General features: G+C 47.3%; 2 protein-coding genes across 6 annotated transcripts in view; both read left to right on the top strand.

The window, feature by feature from the left end:
* The window catches only part of LSG1 (large 60S subunit nuclear export GTPase 1), a 29,834-nt gene extending 19,139 nt beyond the window's left edge, over positions 1-10,695 (top strand). The window contains exons 9-14 of the mRNA XM_034999849.1: positions 904-1,005; positions 1,151-1,294; positions 3,764-3,887; positions 6,495-6,574; positions 7,959-8,132; positions 8,656-10,695. Of these exons, the coding sequence (XP_034855740.1) occupies positions 904-1,005; positions 1,151-1,294; positions 3,764-3,887; positions 6,495-6,574; positions 7,959-8,132; positions 8,656-8,835 (804 nt within the window). The 3' untranslated portion in view covers positions 8,836-10,695. The remainder of the gene's footprint in view (positions 1-903; positions 1,006-1,150; positions 1,295-3,763; positions 3,888-6,494; positions 6,575-7,958; positions 8,133-8,655) is intronic.
* A 9,340-nt stretch (positions 10,696-20,035) lies between these two features.
* TMEM44 (transmembrane protein 44) overlaps positions 20,036-24,553 on the top strand; it is a 33,507-nt gene continuing 28,989 nt past the window's right edge. For 3 of the 5 annotated variants that reach the window (XM_034999854.1, XM_034999851.1, XM_034999850.1), the window contains exons 1-2: positions 20,523-20,721; positions 23,174-23,300. In XM_034999854.1, coding sequence (XP_034855745.1) covers positions 20,579-20,721; positions 23,174-23,300 — 270 coding nt within the window. In that variant the 5' untranslated portion in view covers positions 20,523-20,578. Of the gene's footprint in view, positions 20,118-20,521; positions 20,722-23,173; positions 23,301-24,553 lie in introns of those variants that run through there. The other 2 variants (XM_034999855.1, XM_034999853.1) reach the window with 2 other exon arrangements.

Raw genomic sequence — 24,553 nt, 5'->3', positions numbered from 1 at the left:
CTTTATGTAAGAGGTTGCACCTTAAAGTATCATGTGAGTTTTTGACAAAGTGACAGTAGAAGGGCCTTCCAGGCAAACAGAAGGTAAATGTTTAAGCAAAGCCCCAGGAATGGAAATATGTTCACGGAATAGCAGATAACAGTATGGCTAAGTGTGGAGAGGAGTGAGCGAAGACTAAAACAGTGGATGTTGTCTGTTATGAGGCCTGGAATAGAGGTGGAAGGTTTGGGGTTTTATGTTCGATGGAATCGGTATTTATAATCTTCCAGTCACACTGATAGAGGATTCTTAGAAGTAAGAGGGAATTGGATTTAGAGGCAGAGGGGCAAGCCTGAGAAAAAGCCTTGAGCAAGGCTGCCATGATTTGAGCACTTATTTGAGAACCTTTATATGATCCTGCTAAGAGTAATTGAAGAGCTTTAGTGGCTTACTAACCCACATCAAGTAAATGTGCCACTTAAAATTTTTAACCAACAAGACAGAAGCTTCCTAACAGGTTATTAAAAATTAAAGATTAATTGCTTGTGGTGATGATTAAAAATGTCTATCTGATGCTCGACTTCACCCACAGTGTGAAAAATACAGCGGAAACAGTGAAATGCCTGTAAGATGGGACATTGTGGGGAGAGCTGGGAACAGGGGGCTGAGGTTTACTGCAACATCTGCTGTTACAGCAAGACCTATAAAAATAAAATGTACTTAGCTTGACTGTTCATCACTGGAAACAAGTCTGAATAAATACACCCATACCACAGGGGAGAAAATTGTCAACAAACAGCATCTATTTCAAATAATCTTTTGAAGGCACCGAACACTTATGCTCCTGTTGCACTATGTTTGTATTATCTTTGGGTTCGGCAGATAGAGTGTTTGACTCTTCAGTAACTTAGGTGTCTCTCGCAGGTAGGCTACCCGAATGTTGGTAAGAGTTCCACAATCAACACCATCGTGGGCGACAAGAAAGTGTCTGTGTCTGCCACACCTGGCCACACCAAGCATTTCCAGGTATTTCTGCAGCATCAGCTTCTGGATTTCCTTCTCAGCCAGTTCCTCCCTCTGGGTGTTTCTGTGACGTTCTTTGCCACTTGTGTGCTGGTCTTGTCCCTTCCTCTGCTGTGTGCCCAACATAAACTTCTCACTTGTCTTTCAGACCCTCTATGTGGAACCTGGCCTCTGCTTATGTGACTGCCCCGGCTTGGTCATGCCATCCTTCGTCTCTACCAAGGCAGAGATGATTTGCAATGGAATCCTCCCAATTGACCAAATGAGAGACCACGTCCCCCCTGTGTCACTAATATCCTTCCTGCTTTGCAAAAATTGGCTATTGTGTGTATATTAGGGCTTCAGGTTTGTTTGGGACATTGCTTTATTACATTGGATGTATTCACGCCTGCTATTGAACGGAAAAACCTGAAATACTGACTAGTGATCTGCCCAAGTTTGTGCAGGGAGGTAGCATCAGGACTGCGGGAGTAGAAGCTCATGTCCTGATGGTGGCAGTGTCGCCTGGTATCAGTGGGAGAGCACAGGCTTTGGATCGCGGCCCCCAGTTGAATCCTGACACTGGTGTTTTGACTCCTTGTGTGACCTTGGTAAGCTTGCTTATTAGCCTTCCAGAAACATTCCTTTTCTGAAAAATTCCAAAAAGCTACTTCACAGTTGATGGTGAGAATTTAATCGTTAATGCCAACATTTATTGCATGCTTACTGTGTGCTTCGCACAACACTTACCAAGTAATCTCATTTAATTCTTAAAGCAACCCTTGACATGGGTACTGCTATTATTCCAATTTTTTCAAGCTTGAGGAAAGTCAGGCACAGAGAAGTTAAATAATTTGCCAAGATCTAACAGCTAGTAGGTAGCTAATTAGGAACTCTGCCACCTCCCAGCATAATGAGTTACCTTACGTGAAGCGTCTAGAATAGCGTCTGATGTGAAAAAAGTACTCAAAGATAGATCTGTTAAGAATCAAGTGTCTTTTTTTTTTTTTTTAAGATTTTATTTATTTATTTGAAAAGAGAGAGACACAGCAAGAGAGGGAACACAAGCAGGGGGAGTGGGAGAGGGAGAAGCAGGCTTCCCGCCGAGCAGGGAGCCGGATGCGGGGCTCGATCCTAGGACCCTAGGATCATGACCTGAGCCGAAGGTAGATGCTTAACGACTGAGCCACCCAGGCGCCCCAAGAACCAAGTGTCTTTAAGATTTTACCCTCCTTACAAGCCAATGAATTAGTCTGTTACTGTTCCGTGGGTACTGGTGGAAGACAGGAGACTCCCTGAGACTGGCATACTGATTTTGTTAGTTTGTAAGTACACTAAACTACAGTTCTTGACAAGATCCTTGCCACAGCTTTTCATGCACCCCAATTTAATTTCTCTTTCTGTAAGAAATAATGAAGAATTCATTTACCAGGATAGGTAAAATATAGTGTATCGCTAAAATAGAATAGTATACAGTAGTTAAAAATACTGCAGTAAGGGGTGCCTGGGTGGCTCAGATGGTTAAGCATCTGCCTTCGGCTCAGGTCATGATCCCAGGGTTCTGGGATCGAGCCCCACATTGGGCTCCTGGCTCAGTGGGGAGCCTGCTTCTCCCTCTCCCACTGCCTCTCCCCCTGCTCATGCTCTCTCTCTCTCTTTCTCTACCTCTGTGTCTCGAATACATAAAATCTTAAAAAAAAAAAAAAAAAAAATGCACTAAACGTACCTATAGTGACTTGGGTAAATCTCAAAACATTACATATACGGTATGACACCATTTCTGTAAAAAGTGTCATCTCGCAGAACCGTACTTTGTTTTAATAGATACTCAAGAATGTGAAAGTCTGCAAAGTGGCCTGGCGGCTATACCATCAACTCCACTTACCTCCAGATGGCAGGAGGGGCTGGTATAGTGTTCCAAAGGTTTCCATTTTCAGTGCATTTTTTTAATAGATGACATTGTCACTACCTCCTGATAGTTGGGAACACAGATGTCACGTTACTGAATGCTTCTCTATATATTTTCAACTTCTCTGTGAATTAGTAATCAGGTGTGTACTGAGCATTTATTACAAGCCAGGTTAGGTTGGGTTCTGTGGAGGCTAGAGGCATGAATCAGCCATGGATCCTGCCCTTGTCGGATTCACTCTGGAGGGCAGATGGGGCATGTGCATGAGTAACTGGTACAAGGTAGCATGGTGTTTAAAGAGAAAAAAGAGTATTCAAAAATTAATGAATAACTACCCTTTTTTTCTGGAGAGGTGAAAAAGCTTCTGTCTTAGAAGTGCTGAATTAGGGGCGCCTGAGTGGCTCAGTCGTTAAGCGTCTGTCTTCGGCTCAGGTCATGATCCCAGGGTCCTGGGATCGAGCCCTGCATCGGGCTCCCCGCTCTGCGAGAAGCCTGCTTCTCCCTCTCCCACTCCCTCTGCTTGTGTTCCTGCTCTCGCTATCTCTGTCTCTGTCAAATAAATAAATAAAATCTTTTAAAAAAAAAAAGTGCTGAATTAGGGGCATCTTTGTGGCTCAGTCGTTAAGCGTCTGCCTTCAGCTCAGGTCATAGTCCCAGGGAGCTGGGATCGAGCCCCGCATCGGGCTCCCTGCTCGGCGGGAAGCCTGCTTCTCCCTCTCCCACTCCCTCTGCTTGTGTTTCCTCTCTCGCTATGTCTCTGTCAAATAAAATAAAATCTTTAAAAAAAAAAAAGTGCTGAATTAGGAAGCATGTGTCAGAAGCTGTAGTGGGGTGGGGTTAAGTTCAAGGGAATGGATTCCTTGACAAGCTTATGTTTGCCAGAATATTCCGAGACATGTCTTAGAAGCTACCTATGGCATTAATATCATAAAGCCTAGAGAGGATGAAGATCCCTGTCGACTTCCAACATCAGAAGAACTGTTGACGGCTTATGGATGTGAGTTGTGATTTATTTTAAAACATGAACAAAAAAAGTAACAGCATAGTTAATGAGAGAACTACTCCTGCAAAGATACAAATTCACATTTTTCCTTAGCATTTGTCATGTCATCTTCCAGCGTTGACACTTTTGTTGTCTCTGTGGGCCTTGCCCACAAGCTGTTCTGGTGGTGGGTTCAGAGTGCAACAGTGAGGGAGAGCTGACTGCTGCCTGAGTAGTTAGTGTGTGTTAAGCGCTTTCTAGAGTTAGAGAAGGAGATGATTTGAGTCCCTGGCCTCTTCCGGTCTGCCCTTTGTGGACCTTCACGGTTGCAATCAGTCCCGTTCCCCGGGCACATGTCTTCCCATGCTCTCCTGGTCTCGGGCCCCTCCCTGTCGGAGGCCTACATGCGGACCGGGTTGAAAGCTCCCACAGGGCGCACAGGGCGAGCCAGCTGCTGTCACGTGCTTGGAAGACAAGGCCCTTAGGGCACTCACTGTTTCGTTGGTACTCAGGTGTAGATATGGATTCTGACTGAGGCCGTGTTGGCTTTTTCTGGAGTCTTCTCCCTTCTCTCCGGTTTGTTGGGAAGAAAATGAATATGCTGTCATAGCAGGATAGGAGAGTTGTGAGGGCAGCATGGGAAAGGAAAGCCTTCAGAGATTGGGACAGAGTGGAGCGTGGTCAGGATGGGAACACAAAACAGCCTTCCTCGCCTTCCATCAGTCCCTTGGAAACCTTGTTTGACATTAAAATGAGTCCACTGCTCTCCCACCTCTATGTCTTACCCCAGTTCTATGTGGGAGCTATCTGCCTATCGTTCTTCAACTGATTGTGATTTATTTACCTTAAATACAAACTTTAAAGGTGGTCTGGAGGAACCTACGTCTACCTAAAGAAATAACAATGTTAGAAACATTTCCATACATCTGTGGCATGCCTTTAAAGGAACTGCCACCAACAGGGAAGGAGTTCAGGTTATTGAGTGATTTGATACGAAGAGAAAAAACTTGTATCTTTCTCGCAGAGAAAGGTGATTTGATATGAAACACACTTAAACCAGAACTTGAACCTAGTTTAGTTGGGAGACTTTAAAGAGGATAAATACTAAGCAGTTTTGATGAGACTGGTATAGTCACAAAATCACAGAACTAGAAAAGACCTTAAAAATCATGCCACCTTTCGCCTCCTTTTTTTTTAAGACAATCTGAAATCAGAGCATGAAATGACTTATCCACGGTGGTGTCTGGTCAGTGGTGTAGCCTGGATGAGAACCCATTTCATAATCCAGACATCTCTCTGGTGCCAGCGCCTGAAAGATGGGGAAAGGTGGACTTCCACCAGACTTCCCATTTAGTTTGACTTCCAGATAAGATAAAATGAAAAGTAATTGAGTTTGAGTTTTTTAAGATTTGTCATCTAAATCTGATAAAATCAGAATAAAAATGGATGACCACATATGTACAGTTTCTAGGATCATCTGCAGGTCTGTAAAGCATAGTTTCTGACAGTTCATTTTAAAAGATGTTGCTAACTAACCTAATTTGCATATCTTTAAGTACTAGTGAAATGGGACATCTGTCCATACGTTAGCCATTTCTGTTTCTTCTGGGAATCACCATTTGCTATGCATCTTTTGTTGTCTTAATGATTTGTAGGAGTCCTTTGTGGTTTCTTTAACCCTGTAGACATTACCAATTTTAATAGCCTTTTTTTTTTTTTTTCCTTTTTGGCTTGATGAGGTTTGGTGTTTTACTTGGGGAGGGCCTTCCCTATCTCAGAAGGACAAAATTGTTTCCCTCTAATATCTTTTTTTTTTTTAATCTTTAGATTTTTAATCTGCCTAAATGTGTTTTTGTGTATTATGTGAACTAAGATTCTCACCATTTCCTTCTAAACATGACAGAGCCTACTACACAGCTACTAGGTGAGGAAGCTGAGTTTTGAACCCCACCTGTCTGCCAAAGCCCATATTCTTAACCACTGTGCTCTGCTACTCCCTCTAACTGAGTCAGTATTAGAGGGGTCTGTATAGTATGTTGGAGAAACTGGAAAAAGCATAGATACATCACTAAACAAAAAGAGGCTTACTGTATTGCTTTTGGTTTTGCTAATAATAGTGACAACATAGCATTCTACAGGTAGCCTCCGTGATTAAATGTTTTTAAAATCAAGAGATGAAAGAAATAACTGGAGTAGAGAGAAATTGAACGTTACCGCTTGGTGCTAGGGTATCAGAACAATATCGTCTGTTTACCTGGATTCTCAGATGTCTTTATGGTGCTAACCAGATTATCTTCTACCATGATAGTTGCTTTTTTAAAGCATCTGGGTGGCTCAGATGGTTAAGTGTCTGCCTTCAGCTCAGGTTGTGATCTCCAGGTCCTGGGAGTGAGCCCCATGTTGGACTCCCGACTCAGCAGGGAGTCTGCTTCTCCCTCTGCCTCTCCCCTCTGCTCATGCTCTCCCCCCACCCTCAAAGGAATGAATAAAATCTTTTAAAAAAATTTTTAAAAACTAGCAATTCAGCATGCATAGTTAGACTAAACTTCCGTCACGTCGGTTGTCTTTGTTGTGACGTTCTGGCTTCTCACTTGGGTTTTGCACCACTATTTCTCCTCACAGACATGCGAGGATTCATGACTGCGCATGGGCAGCCAGACCAGCCGCGGTCTGCTCGCTATATCCTGAAGGACTACGTCAGCGTAAGTGAGCCCGGCTCCTTGTTGCTCTGGAGTAAACAGGCCTTCGTCCTCATGGTGTGCTTTTAGATGCCGGCAACCTGTTGAGTTAGAGAGGAGATGCTTCCTCACTGAGGTGGTGGTGTCATCAGTGAGAGGCAGCATTGGCAAGGTTTGAGCGGCTCTTCTGGGGGAGGGGACCCGCCGCCTTGGCCGGGCATTCTTGATCCAGGGGAGCTAGCATCGTCTGAACCCTACATGTAACCAACAGCGTAACACGAGGGAGAGGGCTCTACGCATGTCCTCAGTGAAAGTGAGAAAATGTTTTTCCATCTCCCGAAGCCCTTGCTGGTTCCTGTGACAGCTGTGTCCCCACCCTCCCTGCAGCGTAGCTGGTCATCTGCCCTTCTCCCTGCGCGTCCCCTCGTGACAACAGCACTCCCAGCGAGCCCAGCTGAGGGCAGTGCAAAATGTTCTCCGTGTTGTCACCTCGTTAAAAATACACAAGTCCATGAGGTGGTCATTCTCGTATTACAAATGAACACATGCTAAGTTTGGGGTTTTCCTTATCAGTAAAATAGGAATTAATAGTACCTATCTCATGAGATTGTTATGGGAAGTAAATGAGAAAAATCTATGTATGTGGAGACACACACACCACTAAGCTCAGTGCCTGACGCATAATTAACCCCCAATAGTTGTTAAGTATTAAGCTTAATTCTTTTCACAAACAAGCCTTCCGGGTCTCCAGTAATAACTGGTTATGAGGATTTGGCTTTGTTCCCCCTCCTCAGTGCCACATCAGGAGAGCTCTGGGAAGCACAGGAGTCAAATTGGGCAGCACAATCTTGCCTTCAGTTCAGGAAGAAAGAAGTTAATGGAATATTTGTATGGATAAATTATTTATTCATTTACCACTTGTAAAACCATGGAAGATGAGAAGATGAGTTAAAACCAACCACAGTTTATAGAGCGCTTACAGCAGGAAGCAGAAAATTTGCGCCCAGTGAGCAACCACGGCCAGCCCAACATCCCCATAGTATCATCCTGCTGTCTAGTTGCGTCCTGGTTTTTGTTTTGGAAAATATTTATCCTAAGTACAGTCATGTCAGCGTACTGAAGGACACTTTAGTAGAAATGCAAACAAGGTAAAAAGCACAGAGGAGAAAGATTTCTTTCTGGTGTGGGGGCTGTGGGCCGGCGAGGCCTCCCGAACACGTTAAGGAGCACGGTCGGTGTCTTCGTTAGGGCTCTCCAGTTGTAGGTGACAGAACTCCGCTCAGCTCACATCAGAAAGCAGGAAGCTTGTCAGGGCGCCTGGCGGAGAGGTCTTCTCGGAGGACTTTTTCTTCTCGATAACACACATGGCACCTGTGATGTGCTGTTCCGCTTCTTGTTGGCTTCGTAGGGTCAACTTCTGTACTGTCATCCTCCTCCTGGAAGAGACCCTGTGACCTTTCAGCAGCAACACCAGCGACTCCTAGAGAGCCAAACAAACGGTGGCGAACTGAAAGTACATCCAGGCAGAAATAAAAAAGCAACACAGATTGAAAATATAGTTGATAAAACTTTTTTCCATCAAGTAAGTTTTAAAGTTTTCCCTTACCCTCTGATCCAACACATTTTATATAGCAGTTTTGTTGAAATACCCCTTCACATAGCATAAAATTCACCCTTTTAAAGTGCAGTTCAATAATTTGTAGTATATTCAGAATTGTGCAACTATCACCATAATTTTAGAACATTTTTTCACTCTAGAAAGAAACATTGTAGCCATTAGCAGTGACTCACTATTCCCCTCTTCCCTCCAACCCCCGCCAACCACTCGTCTACTTTGTCCTGGATAGATTGGCCTGTCCCAGACGTTTCCTATAAATAGAATCGCCCACTCTGTGGCCTTTGGTGACTGGCTTCTTTAACTTGGCATCGTGACTTCAAGGTTCATCCATGTATTATCCACACTTTTTTTTATTGCCAAATAGTATTCCATTGAATGGATAGACCACATTTTGTTTGTTTATCAGTAGGTGGAATTTAGTTGTTCTTGGAGTTCTCCATAAATAATCCTGTGCTCACACCTCAAATAATGCTGTCTTACTTCCTAGGAAAATGTGAGAGCTTTGACCAAAGGAGTGCAGGCTGTGATGGGCTACAAGCCTGGGAGTGGCATGGTGACCGCAGCTACTGTGAGCGCTGAGAGCAGGGCTGGGAAGGCCTGGAAAAAACATGGCAACAGAAATAAAAAAGAGAAAAGTCGTCGACTGTATAAGCACCTGGATACATGAACTTGGGCTGCAACAGAAATGGCTTCTGCACTGTGCATCTGGAATAGAACAGGAGCTGCTCTGGCCTGTGATTGCACAGAATGGACGCTGCTCTCGTGGCACGCAGCCACACCAAACACCAGTATCCAGACGGGGGGCTCCTTGGAGCAGCGACCAACACAGTCATCTTGGAGCCCCAGAAACCTCGTCCTGTAGAAGGCTGAACCTAAGATGAGGGAACACATGGTTGTGTGTGTGTGTGAACAAATACGCAGATGCATACTAATTTGTAAGTTGGAGTTTGGTTTTTTTTTTTTTAAGATACTAAAATTAAATTGCCACTGACAGATGTTTTCCTGGTTTATGTAGATACATTGCCATTTGGACATTTCACGTTCTTTAAACAGTTTGAGTTTTAGATGGCTTCTTTAGAGAACATTAGTTACGTTAATGACTCTCAACCTCACACAGACCCAGTACACCCCTGGTATGGCAGAAGGCATATCAGATCTTGGAATGGGGGACTGGCGTGTGTAGTTTTCAAAAGCTTCTGGAGAGCACGGCCTTCTTGGAAAATCACCATCAACATGAGCCGCTATTACAGAGGGAAGCATGCGGTCTTCTGTAGCTAACTACAGGGATTTTTGGGTTTTTGTTTTAGGCATAGGGATCCCTGATCTCCTTGGTACTTAGAACCATCAAGAATGACAAAGGCAGTTTACCTTTTATAGCGCCATTGTTTGTAATAAATACACAATGGCTGTTTTAGCTTCTCACTTTACTTTTGTCTCCCTTTTTCTGTGAGCCTCATTATTCCCTTAACTCAGTTCCTTACCTTGTTTTGTGTGATAGGTATTTTTGGAAATCTAATGGAAGTTATGGATGCTTTCTCCAGAAAAGTGCCCATTCCCATAAGAAACACAGACCCTCAAAGTTCATCTATGAATTCACAGTTAAGCCTTGCCCTATGTGGCCATGATAAATTTAAGATATATTTGAAAATGTTTTCCACCTGGAGAATAAAAAAAGTACACTTGTTCATTTAACAAACCCCACCTCCTGTGTGGCGGGAAAGGGCACTGGAAAATGGCCACAGCAGGAGTAGGGCCTGAAGCAGGAAGGACGTTAGCAGGAGCCGCCACATGGGGCCTTTGAGCGTGTGGGGAGGATTCTGGATGTTTTCTCTAAAGTACTGGATAAGCCAAGGAAGGGTTTATAAATAGGTAAGGGGTTAGTGTTCTAATTCTTTAAATACTGAGTGAAAGGTTACTCCAGACCAAGGCTGAGGCAAATTGAGAGGAGGCAAAGCTAAGGAGGTTCTAAAATGGTGTTGATCCCATCTGCAACAATCTACTTCTAGTCATTCCCTTTTATCTGAGAAAAATGAGACCGTCTCGGTAAAAAAAAAAGCTCATTGGTAGAGGAACAGCATTGGCATGTTAAAATATACTTTGTTCCATTTACTGAAGAACAGGCACAGTTGTGTGGGAGAAACTTCCATACTGAATGAACAAAGCATGTACTGATTTAGAATAAGTTTTGCTTTAATGATAGTGTAATAGCTAAAACATGAGACTTTACAGAAAAAGTAGGTACATATGTTTCCATGCTCTTGATTATTTTTGTAACAGTTTTATTGAGATTCATATACCGTGCAAAATCACCAATTTAAAGTATACAGTGCAATGGTTCTTAGTATATTCAGAGTTGTGTAACTATCACTGTAATGAATTCTACATTACTGTCACAAAAAGAGGCCCAGGACCCTTTAGCTATTGGCTCCCAATCCTCTCACCCCCCTAGCCCCAAGCAACCACTAATCTGCTTTATATATGGACTTGCCTCTTCTTTACATTCAAATAAATGGAATCATAAGCTGTGTGACCTGTGACTGGCTTTCACTTAGCCTGATGTCTTCAAGGTTCGTGTATTCTAACATCTCTCCATACTTCATTGCTTTTTATTACCAAATAATACATTCCATCGAATGTATATACCACATTTTGTTTATTCCATTTATCAGTTAAAAGACATTTGGGTTTCCAGGGGCACCTGGGTGGCTCAGTCAGTTAAACATCTGACTTCAGCTCAGCTCAGCTCATGATCCTGGGGTCCTGGGGTCCTGGGGTCCTAGGGTCCTGCGATCCAGCTCCACCTCGTGCTCCGCGCTCAGCAGGGAGTCTGCTTCTCCCTCTCCCTCTGCAGCTACCCCCACTTGTGCGCTTTCAAATAAAATCATTTAAAAAGACATTTGGGTTTCCACTTTATATTATAAATAATGCTGCTCTGAACATTTGTGTGCAAGTTTTTGTGTGGACACAGGTTTTTTAATCAGGTATATAGGAGTGGAACTGCAATATATTTAACCTTTTGAGCAGCTACTAGACTTTTTCAGAATGGCTGCACCATTTTACATTTCCCATCAACAGGTTCTAATTTCTCCATATCCTTTTTTTTTTTTTTTTTTAAGATTTTATTTATTTGAGAGAGAGCACAAGTGGGAGCAGCAGAGGGAGAGGAAGAAGCAGGCTCCCCGCTGAGCAAGGAGCCCGATGCGGGGCTCCATCCCAGGACCCTGGGATCATGACCTGAGCCAAAGGTAGATGCTTAACCGACTGAGCCACCCAGGCGCCCCCCATTTCTCCATATCCTTGTCAACACTTGTTACTACCTGTCTTTTTATGTCTTGGCCATCCCAGTGGGTACAAAGTGGTATCTCATGGTTTTGACTTGCATTCCCTTAACAACGAATGATGTTGATTGAGCATCTTCTCATATGCTTACTGGCCACTTGTATATCATCTTTGGAAGAATGTCAATTAAGAGATCCTTTGCCTATTCTTTAATTGAGTTATCTTGTTACTGAGTTACAAAGGTCCTTTGTACATTGTATGTACAAGTCCCTTATCAGATCTGTCATTTGCCATTCAGTGGGGTGTCTTCATTTTCTTACAGTGTCCCTTGGAGCAGTTTTAATTTTGATGAAGTCCAAATGTATCCATTTTTTCTTTGGTTGCTTGTGTTTTTGGTGTTAAATTTAAGAAACTATTCACAAATCCAAGGTTACTAAGATTTACCCCCTATGTTCTTACTAAGAGTTTTATAGTTTTAGCTCATAGATTTACGTCTGTGGTCCATTTTGGGTTACTGTATATGGTGTGAGGTAGTTGGACCAACTTCATTCTTTACATATGGTATCCAGTAGTCCCAACACCATTTGTTGAAAAAACTAGTGTTTACCCATTGAATTGTTTTGGCACCCTTGCCAAGAATTGAACATAAATGTGTGAGGGCTTATTTCTGGATGTATACCTTTGGTATTTAATTTTTGTGAATGTGGAACAATTGTGAAGAGCATCTAACTCAATTTTCTAGCAAGTATTACTAGTAAGAGATGTCTTTGTGGATGCCCCACACCACTCCATATCCCTTAGCCCACTATGAGTTCACCTGCAGCCCCAGTGGACAGTTCCTGTGCAAGTCTTTCCACCACCAAAGCCCTGTATTCCTTTCTCCTGCCCCACAGGAGCCTGCTCAGCCTGCACACAGGGCAATCTAGAAGGGCTGGGGATGTAACACCCCCAGAGCAACCGCCAACTGGTAAAGAACGGGCTGGTTGGTAAGTGCCCCGGCTTCCCTATCACTCGGTGCGTACATTGTACATGTGCCTCACTGCACCCTCAGAGGGATTGAGCCCCACTTGCCCACAGTGAACAGGGTGCTGGGTGGCTCAGTCAGTTAAGCGTCCAACTCTCGATCTCAGCTCAAGTTGTGAGCTCAAGCCCCATGTTGGGCTCCACTTTAAGTCTGGAGCCTACTTAAGAAAATTAACTAAACCTAAGTCCTCTGCTTAGAGTCTGAAAAACCAAAACTAGGACACCCTGAAAGGGGGCTTTCTAGTTTCACCTTTGCTTCTGCCCAGAATGGGTGTCTTGTGAAGCATCCTTTCAATTTTTGTAGGTATCCTCACCCTTGTAGCAGTTAGTACTTTAGACTAAATAAATTCCAGTCATTAGCATTATCACTTTATGGTTTTGAATTTTTTCCCAGCATTTTATTACAAGAAATATACTGTCCTTTTAAAGTAGAACCTGGTACACATCTGTCATCTGTTTACTTTTTGGGAAACTAGAAGGAAGTTAAGGTTTTGGTCAAGATATCAGTAGCAACATATGCTTTCTTCGTAGGTAAACTGGAAAATATGGCAGCAAGCCAGAAATCTGTTTAATGCCATACCTCTAACGTCTTTGTGGAGAAGTGAGGAAAAATCATTCAAAATATCCACCCTTAACCATTTGTTGTCTGTCGTGTTCATCATACTATTGACCAGTTGAGGGTGAAGAGGGCCCTAGAGAAAGGAAAGATTTTGCTTTCAAAAGACTCTGATATGAAGGGAAACCAATTTTGAGCAATCTCAAAGTGAAAGGCATTATGTAAGTGAAAAGTGCCCAGTACACAGTAGACTCTGAATACATCTTTTAAATGTTATATTGAAGTGTGATATGTATACAGAAAGCACACAATCGTAAGAGTATAGATAGCTGACTTTTCACAAACAACACATTGATGCAACCAGCACCTTGATTAAGACACAGAAGGGTCAGGGCACCTGGGTGGCTCAGTTGGTTAAGTGTCTGCCTTCGGCTCAGGTCTATGGTTCCAGGGTCCTGGGATCGAGCCCCACAAGCCTGCTTCTCCCGCTCCCACTCCCCTTGCTTGTGTTCTCTCTGTCAAATAAATAAAATCTTTAAAAAAAAGACACAGAAGGGTCAACATTCCGTGCTTCCTTTCAGCCACAAACAGATCTTCCCAAGAGTAACCGCTATTCTGACCTTTTCACCAGATTTTGTATGATACATACACAGTCTACATTGTGTACTCATGTATCTGGCTTCTTTAATCCAACATCGTGAGATTCGTCCATAGTCTTACATATGATAAATAATAAATTGTCATTGCTCTAGGGTAGTTTATGGTTCTATTATTGATGGACATGTAGATGTTTTTGCAGGGTTTTTTTTTAATTTTTAATTAACTATTTTCTAGAACAGTGTTTGGCTCGCAGCAATATTAAGCAGTTAAGTACAGAGTTCCCATATTCGCCAGTCCCCACATATGCACAGCCTCCCCCACCCTGAACACCCCGCACCACAGTGGTGCATCTGTTAACAGTGAACCTACACAGATACATCATTATTCTCCAAAGGGTTTTGATTTCTAAAAGTTGTGCTGCTATAGATGTTGTAATATGGGGGTCGTCAAATAGAACTTTCTGGCTACAGTGCAAATAAATGTTCTATAATCTGTGCTATCCTATAGGTAACTACAGCCAGATGTGACTATTAGGCACTTAAACTGTGACTAGTAACAACTTCAGAAGTTAATTGATAACAGTAATGACTTTTAACTCTTGCCTGACCCAACAATCAAAGGTTTCAGAATTTTTTCAGGAGAGTGGGGGAAGAAAGGGGTGGGTTTCATATTTATAATTTGTACATCTTGGCTACTTGTAAAGTAGGTAACTAAGAGTTGCAAATATTCAAGTACTGAATTCTATTTAGTTGGCTCTTTAAAAGGTGAGTAACCGGGGCGCCTGGGTGGCTCAGTCATTAAGCGTCTGCCTTCGGCTCAGGTCATGATCCCAGGGTCCTGGGATCGAGCCCCGCATCGGACTCCCTGCTCGGCGGGAAGCCTGCTTCTCCCTCTCCCACTCCCCCTGCTTGTGTTCCCTCTCTAGCTAGCTGTCTCTGTCAAATAAATAAGTAAAATCTTTAGAAAAATAAATAAATAAATTGATTAATTAATTAGTTAAATAAAAGGTGAGTAACCTGGGGCCCCTGGCTGGCTCAGTCGGTAGAGCATGCGACTTGATTCTCAGTGCGTGAGTTTGAGCCCTACGCTGGGGGTAGAGATTACTTAAAAAATTTCCTTAATGTAATGTTTCAACATCTATGAGTTCCATTAGCCCTTGCCTAGCTTCTGAGCATTGTGAAGTAAGTGACTTTCAGCAAAAGGGTGTTATTAATGAAGAACTTGAGGGGGAACCAAAAGTAGAATTTTCACAAGACCAAACAGTGAGTTGACGATGGAGGTTAAAGAACCAAGGACCCTGACAGTCCTACCACCTGCTTCTCTCATGACAGTCCAGCATGTCCACAGTGGGCCTGATTCAGATTTGGAAATGCCATTATTTCAAAAGGCATCCTCTGAGAATTGATTGCTATGTTGCTAGCAGGTAAATCCAACTGGCAGAGAGCCTTTTTTAATGTTGCTGTTTGAGTAGCAGCCACGAGCCCTTCCTCTAAATAAAACATCCTACAGGGACACTGGCAGGGGGCAGCAGGTCCTCAGAAGGGAAGCGACTGAGCTGCCGGCCTGTCCCCCCAAGGAGACTGGCACTTCCAGCTGCGCTGGCCGCCGGCTCCTGCAGGACAGTCCCGGCTGCCACAGCCCTTCCTTGTCCAGTACAAAGCCTATGGGCTCAGTGCCCCTGCCAACAGGAAATGCCGCAGAGGGAGGACCTGTGTGACGGTCCTCTTGTTAGCTTTTCTTTTCGGCAAACTCTGGACCGTGGCCAAAGGAACATTAGCTTTAGCTTCTGGGTGGGGCAGCTGCCGGGCCTCCAGGAGCCTGGTGAAGGAACTGATTCACTTCCTGAGGGCCGACTGTGTGAAAGGCCCTGTGGAAGGTCCTGGCAGAATTCGGGAGAGGTCCTCACAGCAGGAAGGGCGTAGGTTCACCTATATAACCCTGTGTTCCCGACCGGATGAAGTCCCGCTTCCCTGATGACTGGGTGGCGCGGCCTGCTCTCCTGCCCGTCTCCTCCCTTGCTGCAGGACCTCGCCTGCTGGGCTTCGGCTTTTGCTCGTGCCACCCTAGTGCCAAAAGCAAGCTTACCCGCCCAAGCCCCGCTTGTGGGTTTCTTAAAAGCCCTTCCAACACACCCGCACGCACGATGGTGGGGGCACTGAAGCATCGTAAACATGCTCTTACTACAGTACATATCACGTCGGTCCAGGGCGCCTGCGTGGCTCAGTCGTTGGGCATCTGCCTTCGGCTCAGGTCATGATCCTGGGGTCCTGGCATCGAGCCCCGCATCGGGCTCCCTGCTCGGCGGGAAGCCTGCTTCTCCCTCTCCTGCTGCGGCTTCCCCTACTTGTGCTCTCTCCCCCTTTCTCTTGCTCTGTCAAATAAATAAAATCTTTAATAATTAAATATCAACTGACTGGGTGGTGCAGTCAGTTGAGCATACAACTCTTGGTTTCAGCTCAGGTCATGATCTTGGGGTCCTGGGATTGAGCCCCGAACTGGGCTATGCACTCATTGGGGAGTCTGCTTGAGACTCTCCCTCTCTCTCTGCCCCTTCCACTCATGTTTCTCTCTCTTTCTCTATAAAATAGATAAATCTTTTTTTTTTAAATACATTCATGGGGCACCTGAGTGGCTCAGTCAGTTAAGCGCCTGCCTTCGGCTCAGGTCATGATCCCAGGGTCCTGGGGTCGAGCCCCACATCAGGCTCCCTGCTCAGCAGCGAGTCTGCTTCTCCCTCTGCCTACCGCTCTGCCTATCTGTGCTCTCTCTCTCTCTCTCTCTGTCAAATAAATAAATAAAATCTTAAAAAAAAAAATCCATTCGTTCAGCAACTATTTTCCTTATTACGTGCTAGGCACTGAGTCAGGTGCTGGGGATACAGATAGGAACTAGACAGCCCTGGCTGAAGATGCTCCCAGCCTGGCAGAAAGACAGCACTCATCCCGCTCGGAAGGGTGTGCTAGCTGAGGAGGAGTATAGGCCCAGTGCCCCTCCAGGATCAGGACACAGAGCAGCCTGGGCAGGGAGGACCGCTTCAGAAGGCTCCAAAGCCCACATTCTTCCCATTGCATTTTCCTATGAGCCAACGTGTCCAGGGGCTGAGCTCCCCACAACCGGTCCGCCCCCATTGAGGGCCATCTCCACAAGCCCGCATTTCTCATAAGAATCGCACAGGAAGCTTGTGGGAAGGCAGTGTTGTAGGCTGACTAATGGCCCCCCAAAATACCAGCTCATAATCCCTGGAACCTTATATGGGAAACGAGTCCACACATGTGATTCGGTTAAGGGTCTTGAGATGGGGGGTGTAACGTGGATGATCTGAGCAGGTCACAAATGCAATCTTTATAGGAAAGAGACAGGGAGATCGGACACAAGACGAGGCCAGCGTGAGCACGGAGGGAGAGACGGAGTTAAGTGATGAGGCCTCAAGCAAGGAGCGCTGGCAGCCCCCAGACAGGGGATGAAGCGAGACAATGAATGGATTCCCCTTCTAGAGTCCCCTTGATTGTGGTCCAGGGAACCTGCTTTCAGAACCGGGAGGGAATATATTTCTGCTATTTTAAGCCACTAAGTTTATGCTCATCTGTTAGAGCAGCCACAGGAAATGATGAATCGGTGCAGATTCCAAGCACACGTGCCCAGAGAGCTGGATTCAGCAGGGACACTTTCTGACAGGCCGGCTGAGTGATCCCCACACCTCCGTCTATGCGCCGCACCGCCCCCAGTGCTTTGGGAGGGGACTCAGGGCTTAACCCCTTAAATGAGGGTTTTGTGTTTTTTTTAAGATTTTAAGATTTTATTTGTTTATTTGAGACAGAGCGAGAGTGAGAGAGAGAGAGCACAAGCAGGGGGAAGCAGGCTTTCCACTGAGCAGGGAGTGCAATACTTGACCCCAGGACCCTGGGATCATGACCCGAGCGGAAGGCAGACGCTTAACCGAATGAGCCACCCAAGTGCCCCTTACATGAGGGGTTTTTTGTCTGGGTTCTCGACTTCCACAAAATCTATAGTTGCATTTCAGGACTTCCACAAATTCCTTAAGATTATATGAACAACTGCGTGGGTGTGCACACATGTTCCTAATTTTTAGGGTTGAGGTTTTCTCCAAATTCTCAAAGAGTTCACTGGAAAGGCTGAGAACTAGCCACTCTAAGGAAAAACTGCTGAGGTGTGTAAACCTGGTCCAGGGTGGGGTGGGGAGGAATGAAGCAATTTGTTCAACTGGGCCCAGCCTCCAAGGGCTTATACTGAGCCTGAGGGACAGGGAAGTCCTAATAAGAAGCAAATCAAATTAAATTCTGGCGTCTTCAAGCCTCAACAAAGCAGAGCATAAGGTAGCTGTGCCCTGCGGGAACCTTGTGAGAGGACACAGGCAGGGTTTGTCCTCGTTTTAGCAACATAGTTCTTGGAATGGATTCTCTTTTGGGAACAGTAGGTAGGCCATGTCACCAGAGGAACCCAGGATCCAAGGAATCACAGGTCAGTATCCACAGGTGTGCCCGAAGAACCCACAAAGAACCATCAGGCAGGGCCATCAGACTGTGGGTATTTGTTTATGTCTATGAGAAACCTGGCTACTATATTTTTTCCTTTTATTTATTTTTTTAAGATTTTATGTATTTGAGAAAAAGTGAGAGATTTTTTCCTTTTAATTTAACCTTTTAATCTTGCCTTAGTTGGTGTTCATTTTATATCACTTTATCTTAATCATTTCCATATTTTAATTTTGGCCCCTTCTTTTGAATAACATATTTTCATTTTGCTTTTGCTTGTTCTATTGCTTGTTTGATGTCTCTCTCTCCTACTGGACCGTAAGCTCCATGAACGTAGAGACTTGTCCGTTTTTCTCAAAAACATGTCCTCAGAGGCGCCTGGGTGGCCAGTTAGTTAAGCACCTGCCTTCGGCACAGGTCATGATCTCAGGGTCCTGGGGTGGAGCCTGGTGTCTGGCTCCCTGCTCAGGGGGAGTCTGCTTCTCCCTCTGCCCCTCCCCACTCCCCCCCAAACCCGCTCATGCCCTCTCTCACACTCTTTCTCTCTCAAATAAATAAAATAAAATCTTTTAAAACAACAACAAAAAAACCCCGTCCTCAGCTCCTAGCCTGAAAATGTCTGACAAATGGTGTTTCATTTCTCCTGTGAGTGGTCATAACTTTAAATATAAAGTAATGTAGCCACTTTGGAAAACAGTCTGGCAGTTCCTCAAAACCTCAAACACAGTTACCAGGAGCCCCAGCAATTCCACTCCTAGGGACATGCCCAAGAGAACTGAAAACCTCTGTCCACACAAAACCTTTTACACAAATGTTCACAGCAGCATTATTCATAAGAACCAAAACGTGCAAACAACCCAAGTGTCCGCCAACTGATGAATGGAGAAATAAAATGTGATATATCCACACAATGGAATATTATTCAGCCATAAAAAGAAAGGAAGTTCTGACACACTCTACAGCATGGATGAACCTTAAAAACACTATGCTGAGTGAAAGAAGTCACAAAAAGCTCACTTATTGGATGGGACTGCCTTTAGATAGAATTTCCAGAAGAGGAATGCCTGGGTGGCTCAGTCGGTTAAGCAACTGTCTTCGGCTCAGGTCACCATCCCAGACTCCTGGGATCGAGCCCCGCATCCGGCTTCTTGCTCAGCCGGGAGCCTGCTTCTCCCTCTGCCTACCCCTCCCCTGGCTTGTGTGCTCTCTCTGTCACAAATAAATAAATAAAATCTTTAAATAAATAAATAATAGAATTTCCAGAACAGACAAACCCGTAGAGACAGCAGGTAGATTTGGGGTTGCCTAAGGCTGCCAGTGTGGAGGGGAAAGTAATTGCTAATGAGTACTGGCTTCCTGGCAAGTGAGGAAAATGTTGTTAAATTAGATAGTGGTGGTGGTTGCACGACTATGTGGATACACTAACAACCACTGAATTGTACACTTTAGCAGGTGAATTTTATGGTATAGGAATGAGATCTCCATAAAGCTGCTATTTTTGAAAACGAAAAAACCAAAGTGATACGGTCACCTGTTCTTTAAGCAAACTTACTAAAATCAACAAGGAAATTTTAAAATGGTAATAGCTTGTTTTCAAGAGGAGCTCTGTGTACCAGCATTGTGTGGCAATGTGGCAGGATGGGACAGCAGGCTGGCCAAGACCACCCGCCTCCTCGGCTCGCTGGGCACCTTCTAGGGTGACTTCTGGAAGTCTGGCTTGGGCGACTCCGTGGGGGGTAGGGGTGGGGAGTCGCTGACGGCTTCTGACAATGGAGACAAGATGCGAGGGTGGCGGGGGGGGGGGGGGGGGGGGGGGGGGCGCCCCCGGCGCCGGACAACGGCGGAAAGGGGGGGGGGGGGGGGGGGGGGGGGGGATGAGGGGGGTTGTGTCCTCCTGCCCGGCCTCCCACCGCACCCTTTCTTTTGCACCCTCAGAAGGCTCAAACCGCCCGCTCACCCCCAGGATCCCCAGCATCCAAGGGCTGCGCCAGGCACGAAGTAGGTGTATCGCTCGGTTCAGAAAATGGGGTGCTTAATGAGCGAAGTGCCTTGTACCGTACCCCCCGGTTCACGGTATTCGGCTCTGGCCGCCAGGTCGCGGGGTGGGGGACCGCAAGGGGTCCGGGAGCGGCGCCGCCGCGGCTGTCGGGGGGCGGGGGCCGCAGCCTTTGTGCGGAGGCCGCTGCCCGCTCCCGCCGCTGGGGGGCGGCCTCCGGCCCGCCGACCCCCGACAATAGCGCGCCGGGTGGGGAGACGCGCGGTGCCGGAAACTTTTCCCTCGCGCCGCCGCCGCTGCCCGCGCCCATCTCCGGGCCGCGGCCGTGCGCTCTGCCGGGGCCGCCGCCGCCGCGGGGGCACCGGGCCGGGGGAAGGGGGCGCGGGGCGGCAGCGCGGGCGGGCGGCGCCCGGGCCCCGCCACGCGGGAGGCTGGGGCCCGGGCCGGGCGGAGCCGGAGAGCCATGGGGGAGGCTGCCAGCCCCGCGCCCGCGCCCGCGCTCTGGGACTGGGACTACCTGGACCGCTGCTTCGCCCGCCACCGCGTCTGCATCTCCTTCGGCCTGTGGATCTGCGCCTCCTCCTGCTGGATCGCCGCCCACACGCTGTAATGGGGTCGGGACCGGGCGGCGCGGGGTGGGGGCCGGATCGGCCGCGGGGGGCGCGGGGCTAGCGGGGCGCGGGGCGCTAACCCCACACCCCCGCCGCCAACTCCCTCCTGGAAACCTGGGAGGAAGGGGGCAGAGAGGGAGGAGGCAGGAGGCAGCTCAGCTCCGCGATCGAAAGGAGCCTTCGGCTGCGGACTGAAGTCGGGACTTCTTTCCGGATTCCGCGCACGGGAGGCTGGCTGGGGGCCAGCAGGAGGAGGCCGGGTGGTGCAGTGGCGTGGGGCCGGGGACGGCAGCCGCCAGTCCTGCCTGGGTTCTATTGTCAGCCCTTCCCCGCCGACTGGCGGTGTGAGCTGGGCAAGCTGAAAACCTCTGAGCCTCATTTTCCTCACCTAGATGGGGATGGTAACTCATGGGTCGGATGGCAGGATTAACTGAGTTAGTCCCTGTAAAGCTCTTAGTGTGTGCTCATTAAACATCCTTATTATTGTTCCCGCGCCACCACCACCATCTGGCAGAGGGCAAGGACCGAGGACAAGGCTCTCGGTGTTTCTGGCCTCCCTTTACCCAAGGCCCTGTGATCAGCCATGGGGACTGGCGATGATCCGACTCTGGCCACAGTGGTCACCGTCACCTGGGCCCTAAGCTGGCTGAAGCCTGGTTAAAGACGGCCTCCAGGTCTTCGGCCACCCTGTCCCAAGCTGGTGCAACACAAGTATTCCCTGGCAGAGGAGAAAGGATCAGCAACCCCGGGGGGAGGGTGGGGGCTGGCACTGGCTCATCGTAGGCACTCCGTGGACATTGCACTCCCTCGTGTGATATTGCTGCAGACATTTGGCAGCCCCGGTACTCAGTCACTGGAATGCAAATAAAAAGACCCTTAGAACATTTACTGTGGGCCCAGTGTTGCATTTATTAACTCATTTCATCCCTGCCACAGCCCCATGAGGGAGGGACTGTTACTACTCCCATGTACTCATGAGGAAGCTGGAGGTTCTGACAGGTGAACTAACTTGCCTGAGTGAATGGAAAGAACTGAGCCCCCAGACCCTTATAGAAAGGGGCAGACTTGTGAGGACTAAACTGTCCAGTGGACACTAAGGAGGCACTCTACGTGCGTTATTAGGCATTTCCTGACCTGGAAACTCGAGTTGGGAGAGGTTGGGTAAGTCCCCCGAGAATGCCCAGCTGGTCAGTCCGAGGGCAGAGGCTCTGCTTTTTCAGCCCACCTCAGGTCTGCACACCCATTGTTTTCAGGACATTGCCCTCCTTGAGCCCCTCCCCACCTTGTCTTCAGGGAATGTATGTCCTCCAAGCTGTGTGTGGCCTGGGGTAGGGTCAGCCCAGGATCCCCCTCCCCTGAGGGCTGGGGAGCAAAGCCTCCACATGCAAAGCCAGAGGGTCTGCCATGAACTCACCTAGTCACCATAGGCCTCACTTTTCTCGGCTCTCCAGTGTGAGGGTTGAAATCAACTATTTCTAATCTGAGTCCAGAGAGTCTCTAGAGTCTTCGCTCTTAGGCTTTGAATTGGTGTCAGGAGCCCAGGGCCCAAATGAAAGGTTTCTGTTCTCACTGTGAGCTTGGGGCTTCATCTGGCAGATCAGGAAATGTGGGAACCCAGCAGCCTTCCCTCCTCCTCCATTGTGCCCCAGGGTGGGCCCTCAGAACCAGCCAAACAGTCCTAACGACGACATGGAGTGAGTACCACCTTGTGGTTGAAGAAAATGAAACAAGAGCTGCAACGGTGCCTCAGTTTCTCCATAAAATGTAGCACGGAAACATCTAGAACAAAGTGTTTCTAAGAGATCTCTGAGCCCTTCCAGGCTGTTGTGCCTTTCTGTGCTTGTTCCAGGGGAGTGGGGCAGGGCAGGAGAAGGGGAATGAGGGAGGGAAGTCAGGCCCCTCCCCAGGGGCCTGTAGGGAGAGGTCAGCCCAAAGTGCCATGGCATCTTTGAGAAGTCTTGCTCGCTGTGTGTGTGTAAAGAACATGCTTAATCTGGGCAAGGGCTGGTAGAAGCCAGGCCACCCCCCTGCACGTACGGCTTTGAAGGATTTCACGTGAATTTGAAAGAATCAAGTTGCCTTTTTCATTTAGGCAATTATTTTTATAACCCGCACGTTTCCTTTCAATAATCAAACCTGACAGCTAGTTTGCCAGCACTGAGTAGTAGGTCATGAACTTGAGTTGGCCTGATTTGTGGGAGGGAAGAAATTCCTCTTCATTAGAGAGGCAGGTCTGGCTCGTGCCGTGGGCTCGTGCTGCGGTCTTTGATCCTTGATTTTCCCATCTGTAAACCAAGTTCAAAAATACCCGCCGAATCCCTGGGGGGAGAGAGTGCTTCACAGGGACACAAAGTCACAATTGCCCTTTTCAGACACCTGCTCTGGGAACCCCCTCATGGCTCTGGTGTTCTGTCCATACCCACCAAGCCCCCTGTCTGTCACCACAGGCTTCTCTACCTGAGATGTGCAAAGAGATGCGGACGGGACCAGTCAGTGCTGTGTGCTGCGTGCTGCCTCCTGACCAGCCTCTGTGACACCATCGGGGCCATTCTGGCCAGACAGCTCACCATCCAGGTGCGTCGGGCCCACGGGTGACGGTGGCTTCTGTCCGGTTCCATCACCATCAAGGTGCGGTTTCGCCTCATGTCTGTGCTCTTGTTGGTGCTTCTGCCCCATCCGGTGCTCCTGCCCTGAGAGCCCCATGGCTCACTTCTCATCTCCTTCGGGGCTTTGCTCACAGGTCAGCTTCTCGGTGAGGCCTCCCCTGAGCACTCACGTGAAGCCGTGCCCCACCTCTACCGCAGGGGCTCCAGACCCCTTCACCCTGCTCTGTTTTTTCCCATAGCTGACGTCCCTGATACACCGTCTGTTTTCCTTACTTACGCTATTGCTTCTGATCTGTTAACCCCTACTAGAGGCTCAGCTCCCCAGGGGCAAGACTTTGTATTCACTACCTTATCCCCATGACTTCAAACAGCAGCTGGGACAGAGTAGATGCTCAATAAATAGTGATGGTTGTGGTGATTGTTTTTAGAGCCTGGAGGCCAGCCCCAGCTCAACAGGGCTGGCTGAATGCTTTCCCAAGTGGTGATGCAGGCTCTGGGGCAAATGAGAAACAGTGTTAAGCTTTCCCAAGGTCTAGGCCCTCAAACCTGTGGAGAAGGGGCCTATCCCAAGGGCGTATGCACTGCAAAGGCACCGTGTGGGGCAGCCCCACCCAGGTGGGTGTGACAGGAGGCAGCCTGTGGCTGCAACGCACACTGGGAGAGTTCGAGACCCTTCTTTGAATAATACTGCCTCACAAACAAACCCCCTTTCATTTTGGGTGCCCATTCTCATTAGCTGATGGAATATAGTGACACCCAGCTCCATCCCGGTAATAATAGCTGATGTTTATTAAATACTTCACTATGGGGGCGCTTGGGTGGCTCAGTCATTAAGCACCTGCCTTCCACTCAGGTCATGATCTCAGGGTCTTGGGATCGAGCCCTGCATCGGGCTTCCTGCTCAGTGGGGAGTCTGCTTCTCCCTCTGCCCCTCCCCCCAACTCATGTGCACCCTCTCTCTCTCAAATAAATAAATAAAATATTATTTTAAAAATAAATAAATAAATACTTCACTATGTACTTGGCACTGAGGGCTTGTCTCATATGAATTCCTTTAATACTCGAATTATCTTATGACCTAGGCTCTCTCTTTATCCCTGTTTTACACACGTGGACACTCGGGCTTAGAGGTTGAATAACTTTTTTTTTTCATTTATTTATTTATTTGACAGAGAGAGAGAGAGAGAGCACAAGCAGGGGGAGCGTCAGGCAGAGGGAGAG

Source organism: Mirounga leonina, unplaced genomic scaffold (genome assembly GCF_011800145.1).
Source record: "Mirounga leonina isolate KUSES-001 unplaced genomic scaffold, KU_Mleo_1.0 Mir_115, whole genome shotgun sequence".
Taxonomy (NCBI): Eukaryota; Metazoa; Chordata; class Mammalia; order Carnivora; family Phocidae; genus Mirounga; species Mirounga leonina.
Note: the sequence above shows the minus strand (reverse complement) of the source record. Positions and strands in the feature narration are given on the sequence as shown.